General features: G+C 38.8%; 1 protein-coding gene across 1 annotated transcript in view; it reads right to left on the bottom strand.

The window, feature by feature from the left end:
- Window positions 1–13,654: 13,654 nt before the first annotated feature.
- The window catches only part of JMY (junction mediating and regulatory protein, p53 cofactor), an 88,462-nt gene continuing 83,847 nt past the window's right edge, over window positions 13,655–18,269 (bottom strand). The window contains exons 10-11 of the mRNA XM_012664480.1: window positions 17,913–18,223; window positions 13,655–13,698 (exon numbers count right to left, since the gene is read on the bottom strand). Of these exons, the coding sequence (XP_012519934.1) occupies window positions 17,916–18,223 (308 nt within the window). The 3' untranslated portion in view covers window positions 13,655–13,698; window positions 17,913–17,915. The remainder of the gene's footprint in view (window positions 13,699–17,912; window positions 18,224–18,269) is intronic.

Raw genomic sequence — 18,269 nt, forward strand, 5'->3', positions numbered from 1 at the left:
CTGGAGATAGGTGATATCTCATTGCCTCCCACCTCCTCAATGCCTTGAATTTTAACCATCCTCATCATTGAGGTCAAAGGTGTTTAGAAACCTGAACTGGATAATTTTCTTAATTTTTTAAAATTTATTGATTATAAATGTAGTCTTTTGTTTACCTAAGAAACAGGAATACAATTGCTACTTCAAGTTACTTTTACTTTTTATTACTTTTTTAATCATCACACAAGCATGCTCTAGTGTCTCTTACCTTTTGTAATAAAGATATCCTCCCTAATCCTTATGGCTGTCAGTTGATTTCTCTTTTTGTCTTCAGTGTGAAACTTCTGAAAGAACCGTGTGCTCACAAACTACCTCCACTGCTCAGACTTTTCTCTGGATTCTGCCCCCACTACTGTGCCAAAATTGCTCTTGCCAAGGTAACCAGTGGCCTCCACGTTGCCCACTCCAGGGAGCACTTCTGAGTCCTCATCTTACTTTGAGAATCTTTTCATTGCACATGAAAGCCAGCCCAAATCACACTGCTGCAAACAAAACAGTAAGTTGTATTATTTAACAATTTTCTCCCCTCCATTTCTCTCCTTTTGGGCATGAACCAGATGTGGGTTAGCTGAATTAATCCAGTCCTTTCTATTGTTCATCTCTTTGGCAACTTGTATGCTTTAGCAGTTTCTTGCTCTGTCTTTCAGTTTCTAAGTGTTGATCCTTGTTTTCAGAATATTCCTTTTTATTGCAACACATTCTTGTTTCACGGATGCAGTATTACGCCACAGTTTTCTGATAAAAGTTATTTCAATTAAGCTTTTTTGTCCTAGTCTCCGAAATGTCTTTGTCTTCTAAGAGTTGCTTTCTTCAGTTTGTGTGTTTTTGTCTCCATTCATTGTGTGGAGAAATGTCTGCAAATGTCTCTGTGACTCTAAGTGGCCCACTTCTGCGGTGAGAGAGCAGAGATCTGGGGGTGGGGAGCTGGCTGACTGGTGGCTTTGGGGTTACAATGGGGTGGGAAGCCGGCTGTATCATTTGGCAACCCCCCCACCACCACAACACACACACACAAAAATGTCAACAGACGGAAGTCTTTTCCCTGAGGCCATTTGCTTTCTCCTGAGGAATCCTCCAGACCCACGGGCTGCTATGTGCCTGGCTGAAGGCCCTCTCAGAACCAGGCAGAAGGCAGCCAGGAGTCTCATGGTTCTGATGGCAGATTTTAACTTAATCCTCCAGAGTTCAGCATTACCTTGGACCTCTTGTTCCTGGTAGTTGAGCCCAGATCTTGTCTGGCTTGTTTTATCCAGAGAATAAACCTCTAGTGTCTCGCAGTGGGAAGGGAGGAATGGGAGCAGGGTGCCATTCTAACTGCTCCTGCTCCACATTTACACTTTTTTTTTTTTCTTTTAAGGCAGAATCTTGCTCTGTTGCCCTGGCTAGAGTACAGTGGTATCATCAAAGCTCACTGCAGCCTCAAGACTCCTGGGTTCAGGGGATCCTCCTGCCTCAGCCTCCTGAGTAGCTGGGAGTACAGGCGCACACCACCATGCCCAGCTAATTTTTCTGTTTTTGGTACAGATGGGTGTCGCTCTTGCTCAGGCTGGTCTCGAACTCCTGGCCTCAAATGATCCTATCTTGGCCTCTCAGAGTGCGAGGATTGCAGGCGTGAGCCACTGCACCCAGCCACTCCTCTTTTCAACCTTGTTCCTCATCCTCACCTTTCAAAGAACATGGTGCCTCCACTGCTCGGCCTCTCCGGAATCGCCTCGCTGCTCTGGGTCTCACAGCAGACTCTCAGGGCGGTTGCCTCCACTCAGCTGTCGCTCACCCTCATGCATCTTTCAAACATTTGTTGACACTTCTCATCCGTAGTTTTCTCCTTTTTTCTTTATTGCTTTACTGCCATTTTAGGGCTTTAGGAAGGCCATTGGAGTTCATTATATTTTTGGAATAGTTTGAGCCTTTAGGATTGCATTTCCACAGAAAGTCAGTTAGAAAATAGAAATTCTGCATTTTCCAGCTGCACCTAATTCTTTCTACAAAGAGTAAACATGAGGTAAGGGCTTTTTTGTTGTTAATTTAAAACGTTACCTATTGAATAACATTTTGTGACATCCAAATGAATCATAGGAATCCCCAGTTTCTGTTAATGAGGAAATTTATATGATTATTTCTGTTTTTTCAGATTTGTCCAAGAGCATCTATTCTAGCCTCAGATGTCTTAATTCTAAAATCGCTCAAGTCTTTGCAGTTCTTTGTGAATAATTTTGGCGTCACATCTTAAGATTAACAACAGGTAACACGTGTCAGGCACTCCTTTGTGCACTTCAGATATATTCATTTAATACATACACCAACCGTGAAGTAGATATAATTATTGTCTAATTTTACAGATGAACAAACTGAGGCACAGAGAAGTAATTTGCCCATGTTCACAGCTAGTAGGCAGCGCTATTGGCTATTGTGAATTGTGCTGCTATAAACATTCTAGCACGTCTCCCGATTCGAGTATGTACACATTTCAGCTGCGTGAGTTATCACTGAATCACAGCGTGAGCGTATATTCAACTTTTGTAGATCATGTCCACAAGTTTTCCAAGACAGTTGCCCCGATTCACGTCCCCATCAGGAGCGTATGAATGTTTTTCCCAAATCCTTGTCTACACTAGAAATTGCCTACCTTTAAAATTTTAACCATTCTTGAGGGTTTATCTCATTTTGGTTTTAATTGTGTTCTCCTTATTATTAATGAGATAGGCTTCTTTTTTGTATGCACATTTGGCCATTTGGATTTCTTCTATAAATTGCCTGCTCAACTCGCATGCCTATTTTTCTACTTCATTGTGTTCTTTCCATCAATTAGTCAGCATTTTTAAACACTGCTATCTGTTTAAACTGTTTGATACTAATGTATAGAAGGTGATATTTAATCAAGCATACTAAAACTTTTAATTCTAGTAATCCATCTATACTCTTTGATTTTACTCATACATAACCATAATGTCTGCTAAAATATGCCAGTGTTCCTGTCTTTCCTTACAATCCTTATACCTTTTATCTTTTTCTTGCCCAACTGCAATATTAGTACTTCCGAAACAACGGTGAAAGGAAACAGTGATAGAGGGGCTCCTCGTCTTCTCCAGTCTCAAAAAGGAGGCTCCACCTCCTTGTAGTGCAGGAGGCCTCTTCATCTGCCACAAAAGACTTTCGCGGGCTTTCCTGTCTCGAGCTGAAAGCGACGCAGATACCGTTTCTTCTGTTTCACCGAGCAGAATGAGTCACACAGTTCTGACAGCAGTGGCGCTAGCAGACGCTGGGGGGTTGATGGGATGTCTGGTTAGCATGACGGCCACACATGGAGCTGAGGTAGAGGGTAATGGGGAAACTACTTGAGGAATGGGAGGAAGTCCTCCATGCGCAGAGACAGCTCAGTGGAAACCTGGAGGATGACGTATTAGTTTGCTAGGGCTGCTGGAACTAAATGCCGCAGAGCGGGTGGCTTAAACAACAGAAATTTATTCTGTCATAGTTCTGGAAGGTAGAAGTCCAAGATCAGATTGTCAGCAGGATTGGTTCCTTTTAAGGGCTGCGAGGGAAGAATCTGTTCTGGGCTTCTCTCCTTGGCTCGTACATGGCCTCGCTGCTCGTCTCTTCACATCCATCTTCCCTGTATACGTGTCTGTGTGCAAATTTCCCTTTTTATAAAGACACCAGTCGTGGCCCACCCTAATGACCCCACTTTACCTGACTACCTCTGTAAAGACTCTGTCTCCAAATAAGGACACATTCTGAGTACTGGGGATTAGGACATTAACATGAATTTTGGGGGACACAAAGCTGGTTATACTCAAAAAAGGAGAGAGGTGAACAAGTCTAAGAAGGGGACACAGTTTGCATGCAGGTCCTAAGGTAAGGAAGACATTACAAATCTGACTAGAGCCCAATAAACAATGGGGCTGATAGCAGGGGCTTGTAGTCCACAGGAAGATTTGGGGCTTGATTCTAAGTGCAGCGGTAATTGGAGGGTTGTATGCAGGGAAGAGACATGATCTCACCACGGTGTGGGTGGAGGCGAGTTGGAGGCAGACAAGAGCAGCAGTGGGAAGGCCAGGCAGGTGGCCAGTGCAGGCGCCGAGTGGACAGAGGAAGGCGTTTGGACCAGAGAGCGTGGGGGATGTGGCTGGAGAAGGAAGTAGATGTGCGTCAGATGTCAGTTAGAGTTACATGTGACTATTCTTGTTGGAGAACTGGATGTGGAAGGTGAAATTGCGAGAGGCATTGAGGATAACATTCGAAACATAGGTTTCGAATTACAGAACCAGAGGAATTGCAAATAAGGGTAAAACTGGGGAGGTCAGGTTTTGACGGTGCTAGGGAACCATTCTGGAAATGCTGTATTTCAGATATGTGTGAGCATCCAAATGAAGAGCTCACTAGGCAGCTGCATACTAACCTGCACATGTATATATAGTGAGCTGAAAAGGTGCAGGCCAGAAAGAAAACCAGGAATCATTGTGATATGGATGTTACTTCGAGCCATGGGGAAAAGTTAACTAGGCAAAGAAGGAAGAGTTATGAAAAAAGCCTAGAAATACTTACAAATGGATTTTTTTTTTTTTTGTCTCAACTATCCATGAAAGCCAAAGTATAAAATCATCACGCTCATATATACCTGAGCGAAAGCACTGCTGGAGTTGGTAAGATAATATGTCCAAGTGTTGCGTTCTGATAATTCAACTAACTTGACGTGGTGGCAAAGCTTAGATAACATTGGAGAAGGTCAGCACTGGCATTACACAACCTTTCGGCAAGTGCCAGTCAATTCGTGGTTGCACTGTCTGACAGCTGTTAGATGTTCCAGGGTCAACATTCTATTTCAAAAGTTGTGGGATTGACCCATGTAGCACCACAGGTGAGCCACCCTGGTTCTGAAAAGGGGGTGGGGGTCAAAGGTCACAAAGTGGCCTGTAGGGAAGACCAAATAATTCCTCTAAGAGGGTATCCGAGCCCCTGGCACACTTGAACACTTAAATAAGATCCCAGAGGTTTTGGTCTTTAAGCATGAAAAAGATCATTTTGGTCTAAAAGATTCATAGAATGGTGTTGACAACTGGACGACTGCATCTCATGGAACCACTGTATGGTTTCTGCATAACATAATTTTGAGTAAGATCACATCATGATATGCCTAGGACGGCTTGATTGTAACTTTCCCTCCCTCCTGTCCCAAGTGAGGTGATCTGCTTAATGGTGTTTATGCTTCTAGCTGAAATATACATTTACACACCATAGAGTATCTGCAAAATAAAAAATTCAGAGCAGGGTTTCTTATTCTCAATTCTTTATAACAAGATTTAGGAATAACCATGTGATTGCTTCCTGCTATACTTCATTTTCTTTCCATTTAAAAATGGTTGTAAACATCAGGTTTCTTATAGAGTTTTCCAATTTCTCATTAGTCTCCAATTACACAAAACTTACCTGTTATCTGTTTGATGGACCAAGTTCTGTGCACTGGGGGGATAAATAACTTTTTATTTGTTCTCAGTATTGAACTATTCTTTCTGTGGCCAGTAGATTTAACTGCTTAAGTCTTTTCCTCAGAACCACAGCCTACTCAGAGACTTGCAATGACTTTATAAAAGCGTTATTTCACATTTCATTGCAAAGCACTCTGGATCACCAGGAGAATATGGCTAGACACTGAAGTGAGGGTCGAAAAGAACTCAAACTGGCTGCTGTCACCAGGCACGTTCTAGCCCTAGAAGCATATGAGTAGAATCTCCTGAGGCTGAGTAAGTTGGAGAGCCCCAGAATCTACAGCTTTTGGAGCTATCACTGGAGATGGGACCAATAACTGCCTGGACATTGGGGGTGGGGGGATATTTACATTTCTTTGACTTTCTCCACAGAAACTGTTGTGGGGAACAAGGGGCCCCAGTCTACACTGCTTATTAGCTCTATGGTTGAGCCCAGAATCAGCTGTAACGCACCCATATACTAGCTCTCTGCCAGTTAATGGTTGTCTACTTGGACAATTTCATCTCAAACTCCTTTTCTCATCATTCAAATTAGGATCGGTAACATTTATAGAATTTTTGTGAAGATTAAATGAGATTCTATAATTCTTCCTTTCTCAACTTTTATTCCCGTACTTTCAATATTCTGATTAAGGACGTTGACATAGAGAGGGTCAGACACACACTGCCCACATGCTTTCCAAATTAAAACTCAGTGAATGGAACTTAGATGTTGTCCCAATAGGCAAGAGGCATTTCAGGCAGACAGATGTGCAAGTGGAAAGGGATGAGCAAGTGAAGTGAGATACTGGGGAAAGGACAGGAGACCAAGGTCCACCCAGAGAAAGCCTGTGACACTGGCACACGTGTTCCTTGGGCAGTGTGGAGCCGAAGTCCAGGACTCTCCTGCGTGTACTGCAAGGGCTGGCCATGGAAGTAGTGACCGGGAAGGACTTGAGATCCGAAAGATGCACAATGGACTGAATATACGGAGTCATCTACAGCAACAGCCAAGAGCAGATCGAGTAGGCAAGAGTGAAGGGAAAAGGCGAGGCAGCTGTGATTAGACGGTGCATCCATACAGCCACAGGAGGAGAATTAACGGGACATCAGTAGGCTGGAGCTCAAGCAGCTGACAAACAGCCCAGAGAATCATGACAGCGTGTAACCGGTGAGCAAAAGGATCTTGTGAATCAGCACAATTATCAGTAGAGAAATTTGAAGAAAATGAAAAAGAACGAAGGACAAAGTTCCTCGTGAGCAACAGAGTTGTGAGGTATCTGTGGAAAGGATGAAGTCCCTTGAAGAGTATCCATGTAATAACTTGGCAGAGGGACAGAGTGCTTGGAAACATAGTGAAAGTTTGTTATTAATCAGTAACAGTAAGGATGTAACTGAATGTTGGTACCTTTGCACCAAAGAATTCTGAACATCTCTAAATAGCGTCCTGTGCCAAAGAATTTGCAAAGTTTTTATCTACCTTATAGAACTCAGCAAGGTCAGGATAATATCGACAGTCACCAAGGACTAAGAAACTCCAGTCAGGCCTAGATTCCCATAACAGGTTTTCAGCTGTCTTAGTAAAGACGAATAACCCAACAGAGACATCGCCCAGTAAGCCCATCCCATGCAACCGTCTCATGGTTTCACAAGAACTATTCTGAAGTCCTGTATTGCAGTTTAATCCAAGATGCAGAAATGTTATTCTGTCAGTCTGGCTAAAGTTCTTCTATTGTCTTCAAACTCTTACAAAAGCCATCTAGTCAGAGACTTCTGGTTAGTTCCACATTCATATCTGTAGAGGGAATACATGGAAGAAGGCCCTTCCTTTGGAGAAAGTTCCCATGTCTTAATACAGCGGTCCCCAACCTTTTTGGCACCACAGACCGGTTTCATGGCAGTTTTCCCAAGGATGGGGACGGTGCAGCAGCAGAGCTCCAGGGGTGATGAGCAGCCCGTTTACTAACAGGCCATGGACCGGGAGTCAAGGACCACAGTCTTAATACGTAATCCGGGTACTAGAATTAACTTTCAAAGCCCACTCTGTTCAACCCCTCATTCTATAAATGACTATATCCATCCAGGCACATATCATCTTGGTTCATGGTACAAGCTGTTTAAGGGCCTTGGCTAATGTTTAAAAAAAGAAAGTTGGTCATGTAGTGACTAGATAGCCTTAATAATTTTTTAAAAAATCAGCCAAGAAAAATTTCATTAACTAAGGGGACAAAAAATGGCTAGGGCTACCCAGGGTAGAGATGGGAACTGGAGCCCTTCCTATTCTTCCTTTACTATTCCAAAGGACCTAGGCAATAACTGGGACCCAAGTCCCTTAAAGGAGCCCTCCCTTTAGACATGTGCCTCTTGTGTGATGAGGGGAGCGTATCAAGTCAACTTTAGGAAAGGGTATCAGCTGGGCTTTATTTAAGCTAATTCCATGTTTAAGCATAAAGTCAATAATCTCCCCCAATTTAGATGATCACAAATGACTACTAAAACAAAAGCATTTAAAGGCATAACAATTTTAGAAGTCACCAGTTCCAAACTATGGATATTTACACACACAGCACGAATAAGTCCATTACTAGCACAGGTAAAGATGCCATCAAAATACTTCACAATAAATAGTGCTCAGGCAGACGCAGAAGTACAGGGTAGATAGTCTCTGGATCCTGTACTCCAGATTATCACACACTATAACAAATGCACAACTTGCTGTGCTCCTTCTATTTGAAACAAGCAAAATCAAGTTAATTCAAATAAATATCCTTTATTAAAGAAAAAAGGGAATATTGTTAAGCACCAAAACTGTATGTTGTTACATTGCATGTACAATAAGAGAAAGGTGATTGCAATACTTGGTGTACAAGTACTTAACTCTGAAGTCATGAGTGTAAAAAACACGAAATACAAAGCAATACAATTACAATGCAGAAAAGTTGCACTAAAGAGCAAAAGGCAACAGTCAAAACAATTATTGGAGATTTCATAGTATTGCTATAAATGCTTGCTTAGTTTTTTCTTTGTACTTTTAATACTTTAGAATGTTAATTGAGCATATTTAAGTATTGTAAATTTGCAAGAGTTGGCATTTATAATACACTGTGCACACACTGTCTGTTTAATGTAATGGTGTTAAAGCCATCCTTACAAGCCAAGCACAATGTGCTAGTGTTTTGCTTCTACCTTTACAATATTGCACAAAGCTAGTAAAATGGCGAGTCAGTTTGCCATTAAAATTTTCATTTTCCCAGAAAGTCTAAAAAACATGTCAGTCTCCTTAGCCCTAAAGGGCATTATTCATGCGAAATGATCTGTAGCCTTCCATTTTCCATAAACTACATAATATGGTTTCACACTTGGCAAGACATAAGCTATAGAGAAATTCAAAGACAGTGGAGATTCTGTCAAAGTTGAAGTCAGAAGTCACTGCATATGGGTTGCATCACCTACCCCTCTTGGTTCACAAATGAAGGCAAATGCCACCTTGCGACGATGGAGACTTCTTAAAACCAACATAATTAGTATTGGGAAAATGTGTAATAACTTGTTACACCCTTTGATAGTTAACAACAGAACATGCAAGTAAAAACAAAAAAAAAACTCCCCAAATTTCCCTTGTTAAAACTGAATTCTACAACCAACACCCATACCCTTGTTTTCACCTAAACATCATTTTTCAAGGTCTTTTGGACACAGTAACAACTCCCAAATTGAGCCACTCTTAGTAGTACCTCAATTAAAACAAACAAAAAGCTTTCCCCTAACAATTAAAACAAATGACTGCTTTGAGATTTAGTGTGAAGTAACATTCACAAAATATTTAACAAGTCAACCTCGGAGGTATTTTCTGTACATGCCCCTTAAGGTGGCGTAATAAATGTGTTTGTAGAAGGGGGGAAACATTATAAATTTGGAATTCAATCAGTTAAATTCTACAAATGCCAAATTGCAGATTATTGTGGGCAAAACAGAAAATTTTAGAATAAACAGATCTTCAAAATAGCTCAATGGGCAAACATTTAATACATACACACACACTGAATCTAGATTCCCTCCCACCTTTAAAAAAACCTCTGTTTACATAACATGATAGTTTAGGCAGCAATATAAACTCATTTTGTAGGAAAAACTTTTAAATTACACTATATTTATAGGATAAAAAATACCATTGCTTCATTTTACAAAGCAATTAAGCAGAGACTCTTCTTAATGTGCTTTAACTAAAGCGCATTTTGCAGCAAAGTTCAGAAATGACTACTGAATTGTTCAGTAGCATGACATAAATGCAACATGCTCCAACAGTAAGGTGCTTTCATTGTCTCGCCCCTCTTCCATCTGAAATAAACCTTGCTGGTCAATCCTCTAACACTAAGCATAGTTATTTTTCTATGCTAAGCAATAAATGGGAAATAAAATCTGTTTAAAATGCAAATGCACATTTAATTTTATATTATCACTTATATTCAGTGCAAGAATTAGGCAAAACTTGGAAGGTTTCTGCTTTCATCACCAAATGGTTGCATCTTAACGTATCTGCGATAAGTATGAAATGTTTTACAGCTGTCCTTTTATTTTTTTATTTTTATTTTATTTTTTTACAAGTAACCTGGTAAAGTATGAAATTTCAACTCCCTGATAGGGCCTTTAAAGACCCAATAGTACTTTACACATTGGTATATGATGTTAAATTCATAATACTTCAATAATAAAGCTAAAAAAAAAAAAAAAAAAACTATTGTATTTAGGGAAAGAAAAGGCTTTCCTTAGGTTGAAAGCACTGGCTTAGGTTTATACAAACACACTCAGTGAATTTAATTTAAAAATGGAGTGTTACGGAATGTGTAAAATTAAATTGTGTAATTGTACACTGGTCCCATTCCAAATAGGATGCTGCCCATTAGTTTTTTGTTCCACTGATTCAAGATTTTTAATTCTTAGTGTCTGCAATGTCCATTAAGTATGCCTTACAATTTGCCACATCTTACAACAACATAAAGTAGCCACCACGCCATGTGTTAGCAAATATTGCTACACAGTTCAACTTTGTAGAAACAAGGATTTCCCCCCAACACCCACCCCCACTATACAGGGTAAGTGAAAGTGCTGAAAATTTCCTGTTTCCACCTTATGAAAAAGGCTCCACATTCCCTCTATTCCCACTATTACAGCTGGGTCCAAGAGTCTCATTAAAAATGCATCTTATAGAAATATTTCAGTTCCCCAATGAAGAACTACGGAATGATTGTTTTGATGCTACGTACAAACTAAGTAAGCCTATAAAATGTAAGCAAAACAATTGTTCATCTTTTAAAAATTCTCATTAGCCAGGATTTTCTTCATACTGCTACACTACAGATATCTAGGATTTTAATCATTAAGAATACCCTTTCTATGTGGGCCACACTGGTTATATACACCTAATTTTGGTTGCATTAGTAAGAGAAACATTTGAATTTAACATTCAAGTGTGCAGTAACGTTAATCTCAAAATATCCCAAACTTGTCATCTACTTGTTTCCCCTATTTTCAATATATTGCAGTTGAGACTAGATTGGTAAATTAACTTCTAAATTGATTCAGCATGACCAAGCAGCTGTTTGTGGATGAAGAAATGATATATTAACAGAAATATAACTGTCACATATTTTGAACCATAAGTAAAGTACAGGCTCGCCTGACGTCAACAGGCAAGTTTGGAAATGGAAATGTAGGCATCTGGAAGTAGCATGATAACTAAACATATACAAATTTAATATTAAGGCCAAAGGTACTCATTTTACTGGGGACAAGGAAAAAGGGAAACTTAACCATGCATACATAATTAACCTAGAGGTTCAAGTGGTAATTTTGATGAACAAGTAGACCCTAATTATTTGAAATTTAATATCTGAATAACTCCAATCGTTTGTGACTTAGTTTTCTGTAATTTTGTACAAGTAGGAAACTGGATCCTGACGGAGGGAAATGGGTGTGTTGAGAACCAGAGAACGAGCACAGCTGGCTGCCAGCCACCAAGACTCTGCTTTTTAACTGCATCTTCAGGAGTGTGAGGTAACCCTCGAGGAATGCTGTAATGGGATGGGCTGAGAGCTGTGCGTGCATCACTACAAGAGTTAACAGAGTTCTGTATATCCTCCATTATTTGCTGGAGACTTATTACAACATAGCTCAGGAAGACAGACTACAAGACCCTTGTATAAGTGAGCCTGTTTTATAATGGAATCCCAGCTGTAACACTAAATGGGTGGCAATTCCCTCTCAACATATAAAGGTTCCAGTGTTTTTTGTTAATTTTACACTATATCCTTCTGTATTTTTCTAAATTTGAATAAATGAAAAAAACTTGTTAGAAATAAGCATCCCAAAAACTGGATATATGAAATGTCGACACATGGTCACATAAAAATTGGACAGCATAAAACTGACACATGATTTTTTTAAAGGTTTGCAAATTTGCTTAAAATTTTTTCAAATATATTAACAATCTAATCACTCTTTGGGTTAAAGAAGCATGCTTTAATACATTAATATAGGATACCACCAACACCATCCCCTACCCTGTCTTGGGATGAAGTTTCTATGTTAGATCTGTATTTCTGATCTTTCCAAACAAGATGTGGGAATAGTGCTGGGACTAAAACAAATATATTATGAAAATGCTACACAGAAGCTCCTAGGCTCATCAATAAACACACTACCAACATTTAAACAAAAAGATTTTCTCTCGTATAACCTGCTGGCAGAAGATTTTCTCCATAATTGTTTTAAAGAAAATAACATTTTTAAATGACAAGGGTGTGAGCATTTCCTTTTTTCTCCAGGAATACCAAATTCATGTACATTGGAAGGCTTTTGCTGTAGTACTATTTTCTGGGTTTAGGCCAGAGAACTGCCTTATAAGAAATAAAGTTCTTTTTGGTATTTCAGTTCTTAACTCCCTCCATATGAAGGGCAAGATCTTACTTATTACTGCAGAATTACTCTCTACAGAGTACTATAAACTGGGTCCAACATATCTACCTTCATTCAAGCCCACAACGGTCCCTGCTGAAAATCCTTAATGGCCTCATTCATACAAATGTATCCTTTAAGGACTCAATTATAGCAAATATATCAGCACCTACAGCTACGTATATAAGTTTAAAATATTAGTGACAATAACAAAGGCTCTCTCCCAAAATTCTCAAAGCATTTCAAGCCAAGGTGACTTTTCTGCTTATCTACTCTATTGAGCACGTGCTTTTCACTGTGGAGCATAACATAAAAAATTAAGATGGTGGTTGATAAAAAGGGTTAACATCTGCATCCCTATTATTGAATCTTGATTTTTGATTCTCAATAGGAAAGTCATGTGAGTCATAGTAATCAAGCACTAGATCAAACAAAAAGACTAAAAATAGTTAGAAATATCAAATTACAAAGTATTGCTTCTCATAAACAAGGATGCAGCACATAAAACTCAAACTATTATAAATTCAGAATTATTAAAAGCAATTTAAAAGCATGGAAATTTTTACTTCAAAACTTTACAAAGTGTGAGACTGTGGCCTTCTAAAAATATGCCATGTTAAATGTATCATGTTGTGGTGAACACATTAATAGATGTATCTCCATTGTTGTGTGGCTTTTCAGATGTCATCATCTTTATGAAAATTCCTTTGGAGATAAGAAATGTGGAGATTTTAAGTGCATTTCCATCTGATTTTAATTCCTGACATATAGCTATCATGATAAACTTTTTCAGACTGTCACACTATTTATATAGCTGATATGGAAGAAGCTCTGTATTTTTAGATGACTTTCAGCACAGTGAAAGATGGCTCTCAAAGCAGTCCCAATACAGCTCACAGTAAATCTGTCAACCCAGTGTTCTTCCTAGCTTAACTGGCCACTATAAGGATGTAAACAGATAGACGGGAGGAGAAGGTGCATAAAAAAAACCTCCAGAAATCTCCAGAAGGCCTTTTTTTCATTGCAATCAGGAACATTGCACATCTAAAACTCATGTTAACCCACCACCTAATGGAACGACTGGAAAGTGATAACTTGCCAATTGTGCCTTTTTCACACCACTGAGTCAATATAGTTTGGATCTGATGTAATCCAGCTGTGGAAACAGGTGCTTAAGCTGTTGTGTTCCAAGGAATCAGAACCGATCTTCAACTGTAGGTATTTTTCTTCTTTTTGTTGCCTGTTGACAAAGAGAATAAATACAGTACATTTAAAGAAATAAATGACCTTTTAAAGATACTGTGTATATATGTTCCCTCATACCCTTTGCAATATCCTGGATGGAATACTGATGTTCTTTTCTTATAAATGGACATTTATACAGTATGCTGTATAGGAGAAACGTTCTTTTTAAAGGATAAGTTTGTATTCCTAAAGCAATAAAAATGAAAAATGATTTGAATACAGATTTTGATCAGTTAAAAGGTTGTTAGAGTAAAAGGAACAAAAATGAAAATGTATCTAACACTTTATGTCAAAACTATATACTAAAAAGGTAAATTCAAATCTAAAATATTTGCCCCATAAACTGACAGTAAAGTAAGAACTAGTAAATGGTATCCTTAAAATTCAATAGAGAGAATTTTTTTGTTATATTGACATTCAGAGGACAGGATTAACACTGATCTTTAAGTAGATATTTTACTAGGACTTTTTTATTCAAAAGTGTTGTGCTTGAGGTCTACGGCCTTACCCATGGCACAGGAGCATGTATATCAAAGACATACTTATCAGATAAAGGCTGACAGGCAAATGAATAAAAGTATCAACTTATTTTATTATAGTTCTACATTTTCTAATACTGTAGCTACCTACATGTAATGAGTACTTGCAATGTGGCTACTGTGACTACAAAACTGAATGTTTTAGTTTGATTTAAATTAAAAATCTGGAACAATATAAAGTATTTTTCAGTTACATACAATTTTACAATTTTGGTAGGACACTTCTCTTTAACCATTGAATACTTAGCATTTGAACTGAGATGTGCTACTATTAAGTACAAAATACACACTGGATTTTGAAGAGTTAGTACCTTAAAAAAGGAAAAAGAAAACTGTCAAATTTTTTCGTGTTGATTATATGTTGAAAGGTACTATTTTGGCTACATTGTGTCGAATAAAGTATTACTAAAATAAATTTTACGTGTTCCTTTTTGCTTTTAATGTGACTCTTAAAATTTTTTATATTAGATACGTGGCTCACATTATATTCTATTGAACCATGACGATGCTATACAGTTAGTAAGTTTAATAAGACGGATCCCACAGGAAACAAGTTAAAAAGTTTAAGTCTATATAATTACACACCATTTCATGTTTATGAATCTTGAAGGACACTGTTAACTATGGCTATCTCTCTCTCAGTTTCAGAGAAGAACCAAGGCACAACAGGGGACCTTCACTTCATTAAGTTTTGAGAAATCAGCTCTTTAAAAAAAAGAGTGTACTTACACTAATGATTTAAAATCTACAAGAAAGAAACCTATTAAATTACCAGCTAATACAAGTTACAGTACAAATTTTTTAGTCATTTACAGAGAGGTTTTCTGAAAGTTCAGGGTCTTTGAAAATTATTCTCCAAGATCACAAAGCAGTGATATGCAGCTCCTTTCTCACTGCCCGATCAGTGGCACTAGTCTACGGTTTGCTTCTGGTGTAGGATTCATCCAGTTCTTTAAGGCTGACTTTGCAGATGACCTGAGCTCATACATTATCTGGGAGTGTTTTGTCATTTCCCCTTCAACATTGTACCACACACAGCAGCCATCAACAATCAGTCCCCTACATCTCCAAAAAAGTTTTAAGCAATTTTCAAAGTGGTACACACCACGCACCATATTCTTAGCATCTGATACTAAGGCTTAATTAGCAGCCAGAAGCTATAAAAACATCCCAGCCACTTGAGTATACAAAATGCTGATTGCAGCGTCTGTCGTTAGGCAGGATCTGGTAGGATGGGAGGAGGAGACAGACAAAGACGGGCTGGCTTGGACAGCTGCTGGTGTGCTGTGACTGGGCCAATGCAGACCAGCTGTAATGAAAGAGCTAAACACACATTTATGTGAAGGCCCAGCTGTGGAATTAACCAATCAGTGCAAAAATGGTGAGTTTTAGGCACAGCCTTCAGCAGGTCCCTGACAGCTACAGCAGAAGAAGACAACACAACAAATAGCAAGAACTGTAAAGTGGGAGAAAATCTACAAATATTTATGGTGGAAAAGATTCCCAGTCAGACATATCTGAGTCTCTAGACAGTCACACATCGAGTAGACACACTGACACATTTACATCCCTCTACACGGCACAGTGGACATGTGTACAAGCAAAAAATGGCCTGAAATTATTTTGGGATCCAAATAAGTCATACAAATAGACTACAGTTAGGGCCTCTACAGATAATAGGAAAAATTGCTGTGACAGAACAGTAGAGACTGGGAAAACAAACAAAAAGATAACAGGGAAAAGGCAGGACAATGGTATTACTGAATGTTAGCTGAATTATATTAAATGTAACCACCATGTATCAAGAAAAATGCAATTTTTCATCCTTTTTGTTTAAGCTACTGATTGATGCAGGTGCTGATGGGGAGAGGCAGGGTGGAGAGTTGCAACAGGAACATTTTCCTGATGGTCCCTTGCTCAAAGGAACAGATGAAACTGCTTTTAGTAATATGTTATCTGATATAACCAAAATAGTATCTTTCAATATTTAAAAACCAACAGATTGAATTTTTTTTTTTTTATCTAAGTCTTCAAAATCGAAATGTGCCTGCATATGCATCAGATCTCCTCAGAATCCTTCAGTTAAGACCAGGAATCTGCATTTTTAATAAGCTCCCCAGGCTAATTCTTATGATCAGCCAGGTTTAAGAATCACTGTGCTAACAAATTATTTATTCCTTTACTAAATCCCTCCAGGACTAAAGTCTTCCCTCCTTTGGTGAATGTTTGAAGCCCACAGAAACATATTCCAAGAGAGCATAATAATTAATGGAACATATATGCATACTTTATATATTTTGCATAAATGACAACATTTCAGTTACAATCATGACCAATCCTATATATACTATCTAATGTGCAGCAGTGTTATCTTTACTGGTTCTATTTGTGCCACATTACTCTATAATTAGCTTATTAAAATGCACTGGATAACAACTGTCTATTACCTTAGGAGAATGTCACATGAGTAACCAAAGAGAATATTAATACACACAGGGGTGCTCTGTAAGATATGTATACAATTTTTATATATTTATTAATAACAGCTGCAAATTTATCTAAATAATACCGTAACTGTGATAGGTCTAAGTAGTTGTAAAGGTTTAGAAAGTTAAATAATCAAACAACACGATTTTTCCAGACTGATCACAGAAAACTCTTCTGTGGGCAAATAATAAGATGTCAAGGGCAGGCATGGTGGCTCACATTTGTTATCCCAGCACTTTGGGAGGCTAGGACAGAAGACATCAAAATTCAATACGCATAACCGTTTTAACTGAAATGCTTACTTAGAAAAGCCTTACTGAGTTTTTTGTTTTTTTTCAAATTGATCTTTTAAAAAATGTATGTATGTATGTATGTATGTATTCATTCATTCACTTTAGAGACACAGGTCTCACTATGTTGCCCAAGCTTGACTTGAACTCCTGGGCTGGCGGGATCCTCCTGCCTTGGCCTCCTGAGCAGCTGGGACTACAGGAGTGAGCCACCGCTCCCGGCAAGCCTTACCCATTTTCTAAGCAAGAATAAGACTGTTACTTTACTTGGGATATAGCTGTATGGCAGAAATTTTTAATGAAAAGGATATTAATACACAGCATTCACACAGCAATAGTCCTTTTCAAGTTATCATTAAGTTTCCAGAAAAGTGTTACCTTCAATTTCTACCTGAAGTTTACTTTTTTTTTTTTTTTTTTTGAGACAGTCTCACTCTATCACCCTGAGAGAGTGCAGTGGCGTCATCGTAGCTCTGCAACCTCAAACTCCTGGACTCGAGCAATCACCCTGCTTCAGCCTCCCAAGTAGCTGGGACTACAGGCACGTGCCACCATGCCCGGCTAATTTTTCTATTTTTAGTAGAGATGGGGTCTCACTCTTGCTCAGGCTGGTCTCAAACTCCTGAGATCAAATGATCCTCTTGCCTCAGCTTTCCCAGAGTGCTAGGATTACAGGTGTGAACCACTGCATCTAGACATGAAGTTTACAAATTTATGATTCATGCTAAATTAAGCTGTATATTCCCAGTTTCTCTGGCTGTCTAAAAACTACAATAAAATTGAGCTGCATAATAAACAATAAGCCTCAGAACTCAATAAAAATGCCAGACCCCATCATCCAATATAAAAGCTGTATTACTGAAGGCTACTAAAAAGACAATAAGGCCATTTACTTGTTAGTTCTCCCAGTCTGTGCAAGGCAAAGCCTCCTCTTCATCCTCTGACTCGGGGGATGCTTCTTTAATTCTTCTAAGAGCTTCATGGATGCTGCGTGTGAGAGGGTCTGTATCGGGCAGAAGTGTGAATGATTCTCTCAACACCTCTTTCTGTACCTTCTTCAATTTTACCCCTTTTCTTATCTGTGCCAAGATATTATTACTATCATCTTCATCAGGAAAAGGAGGCAGAGTTCGCTGTTCAACCTTTTTCAGGTGAAAACTACCACGCTTCAAGGAAGCTAGCACCTCATCCATGGGTGAGCTCACTTTGGAAAATGAAACAGAACAATTAGAGTTAGTTTGCACTTACAG

The sequence above is a fragment of the Propithecus coquereli genome, unplaced genomic scaffold (assembly GCF_000956105.1).
Source record: "Propithecus coquereli isolate 6110/MARCELLA unplaced genomic scaffold, Pcoq_1.0 Scaffold9, whole genome shotgun sequence".
Taxonomy (NCBI): domain Eukaryota; kingdom Metazoa; phylum Chordata; class Mammalia; order Primates; family Indriidae; genus Propithecus; species Propithecus coquereli.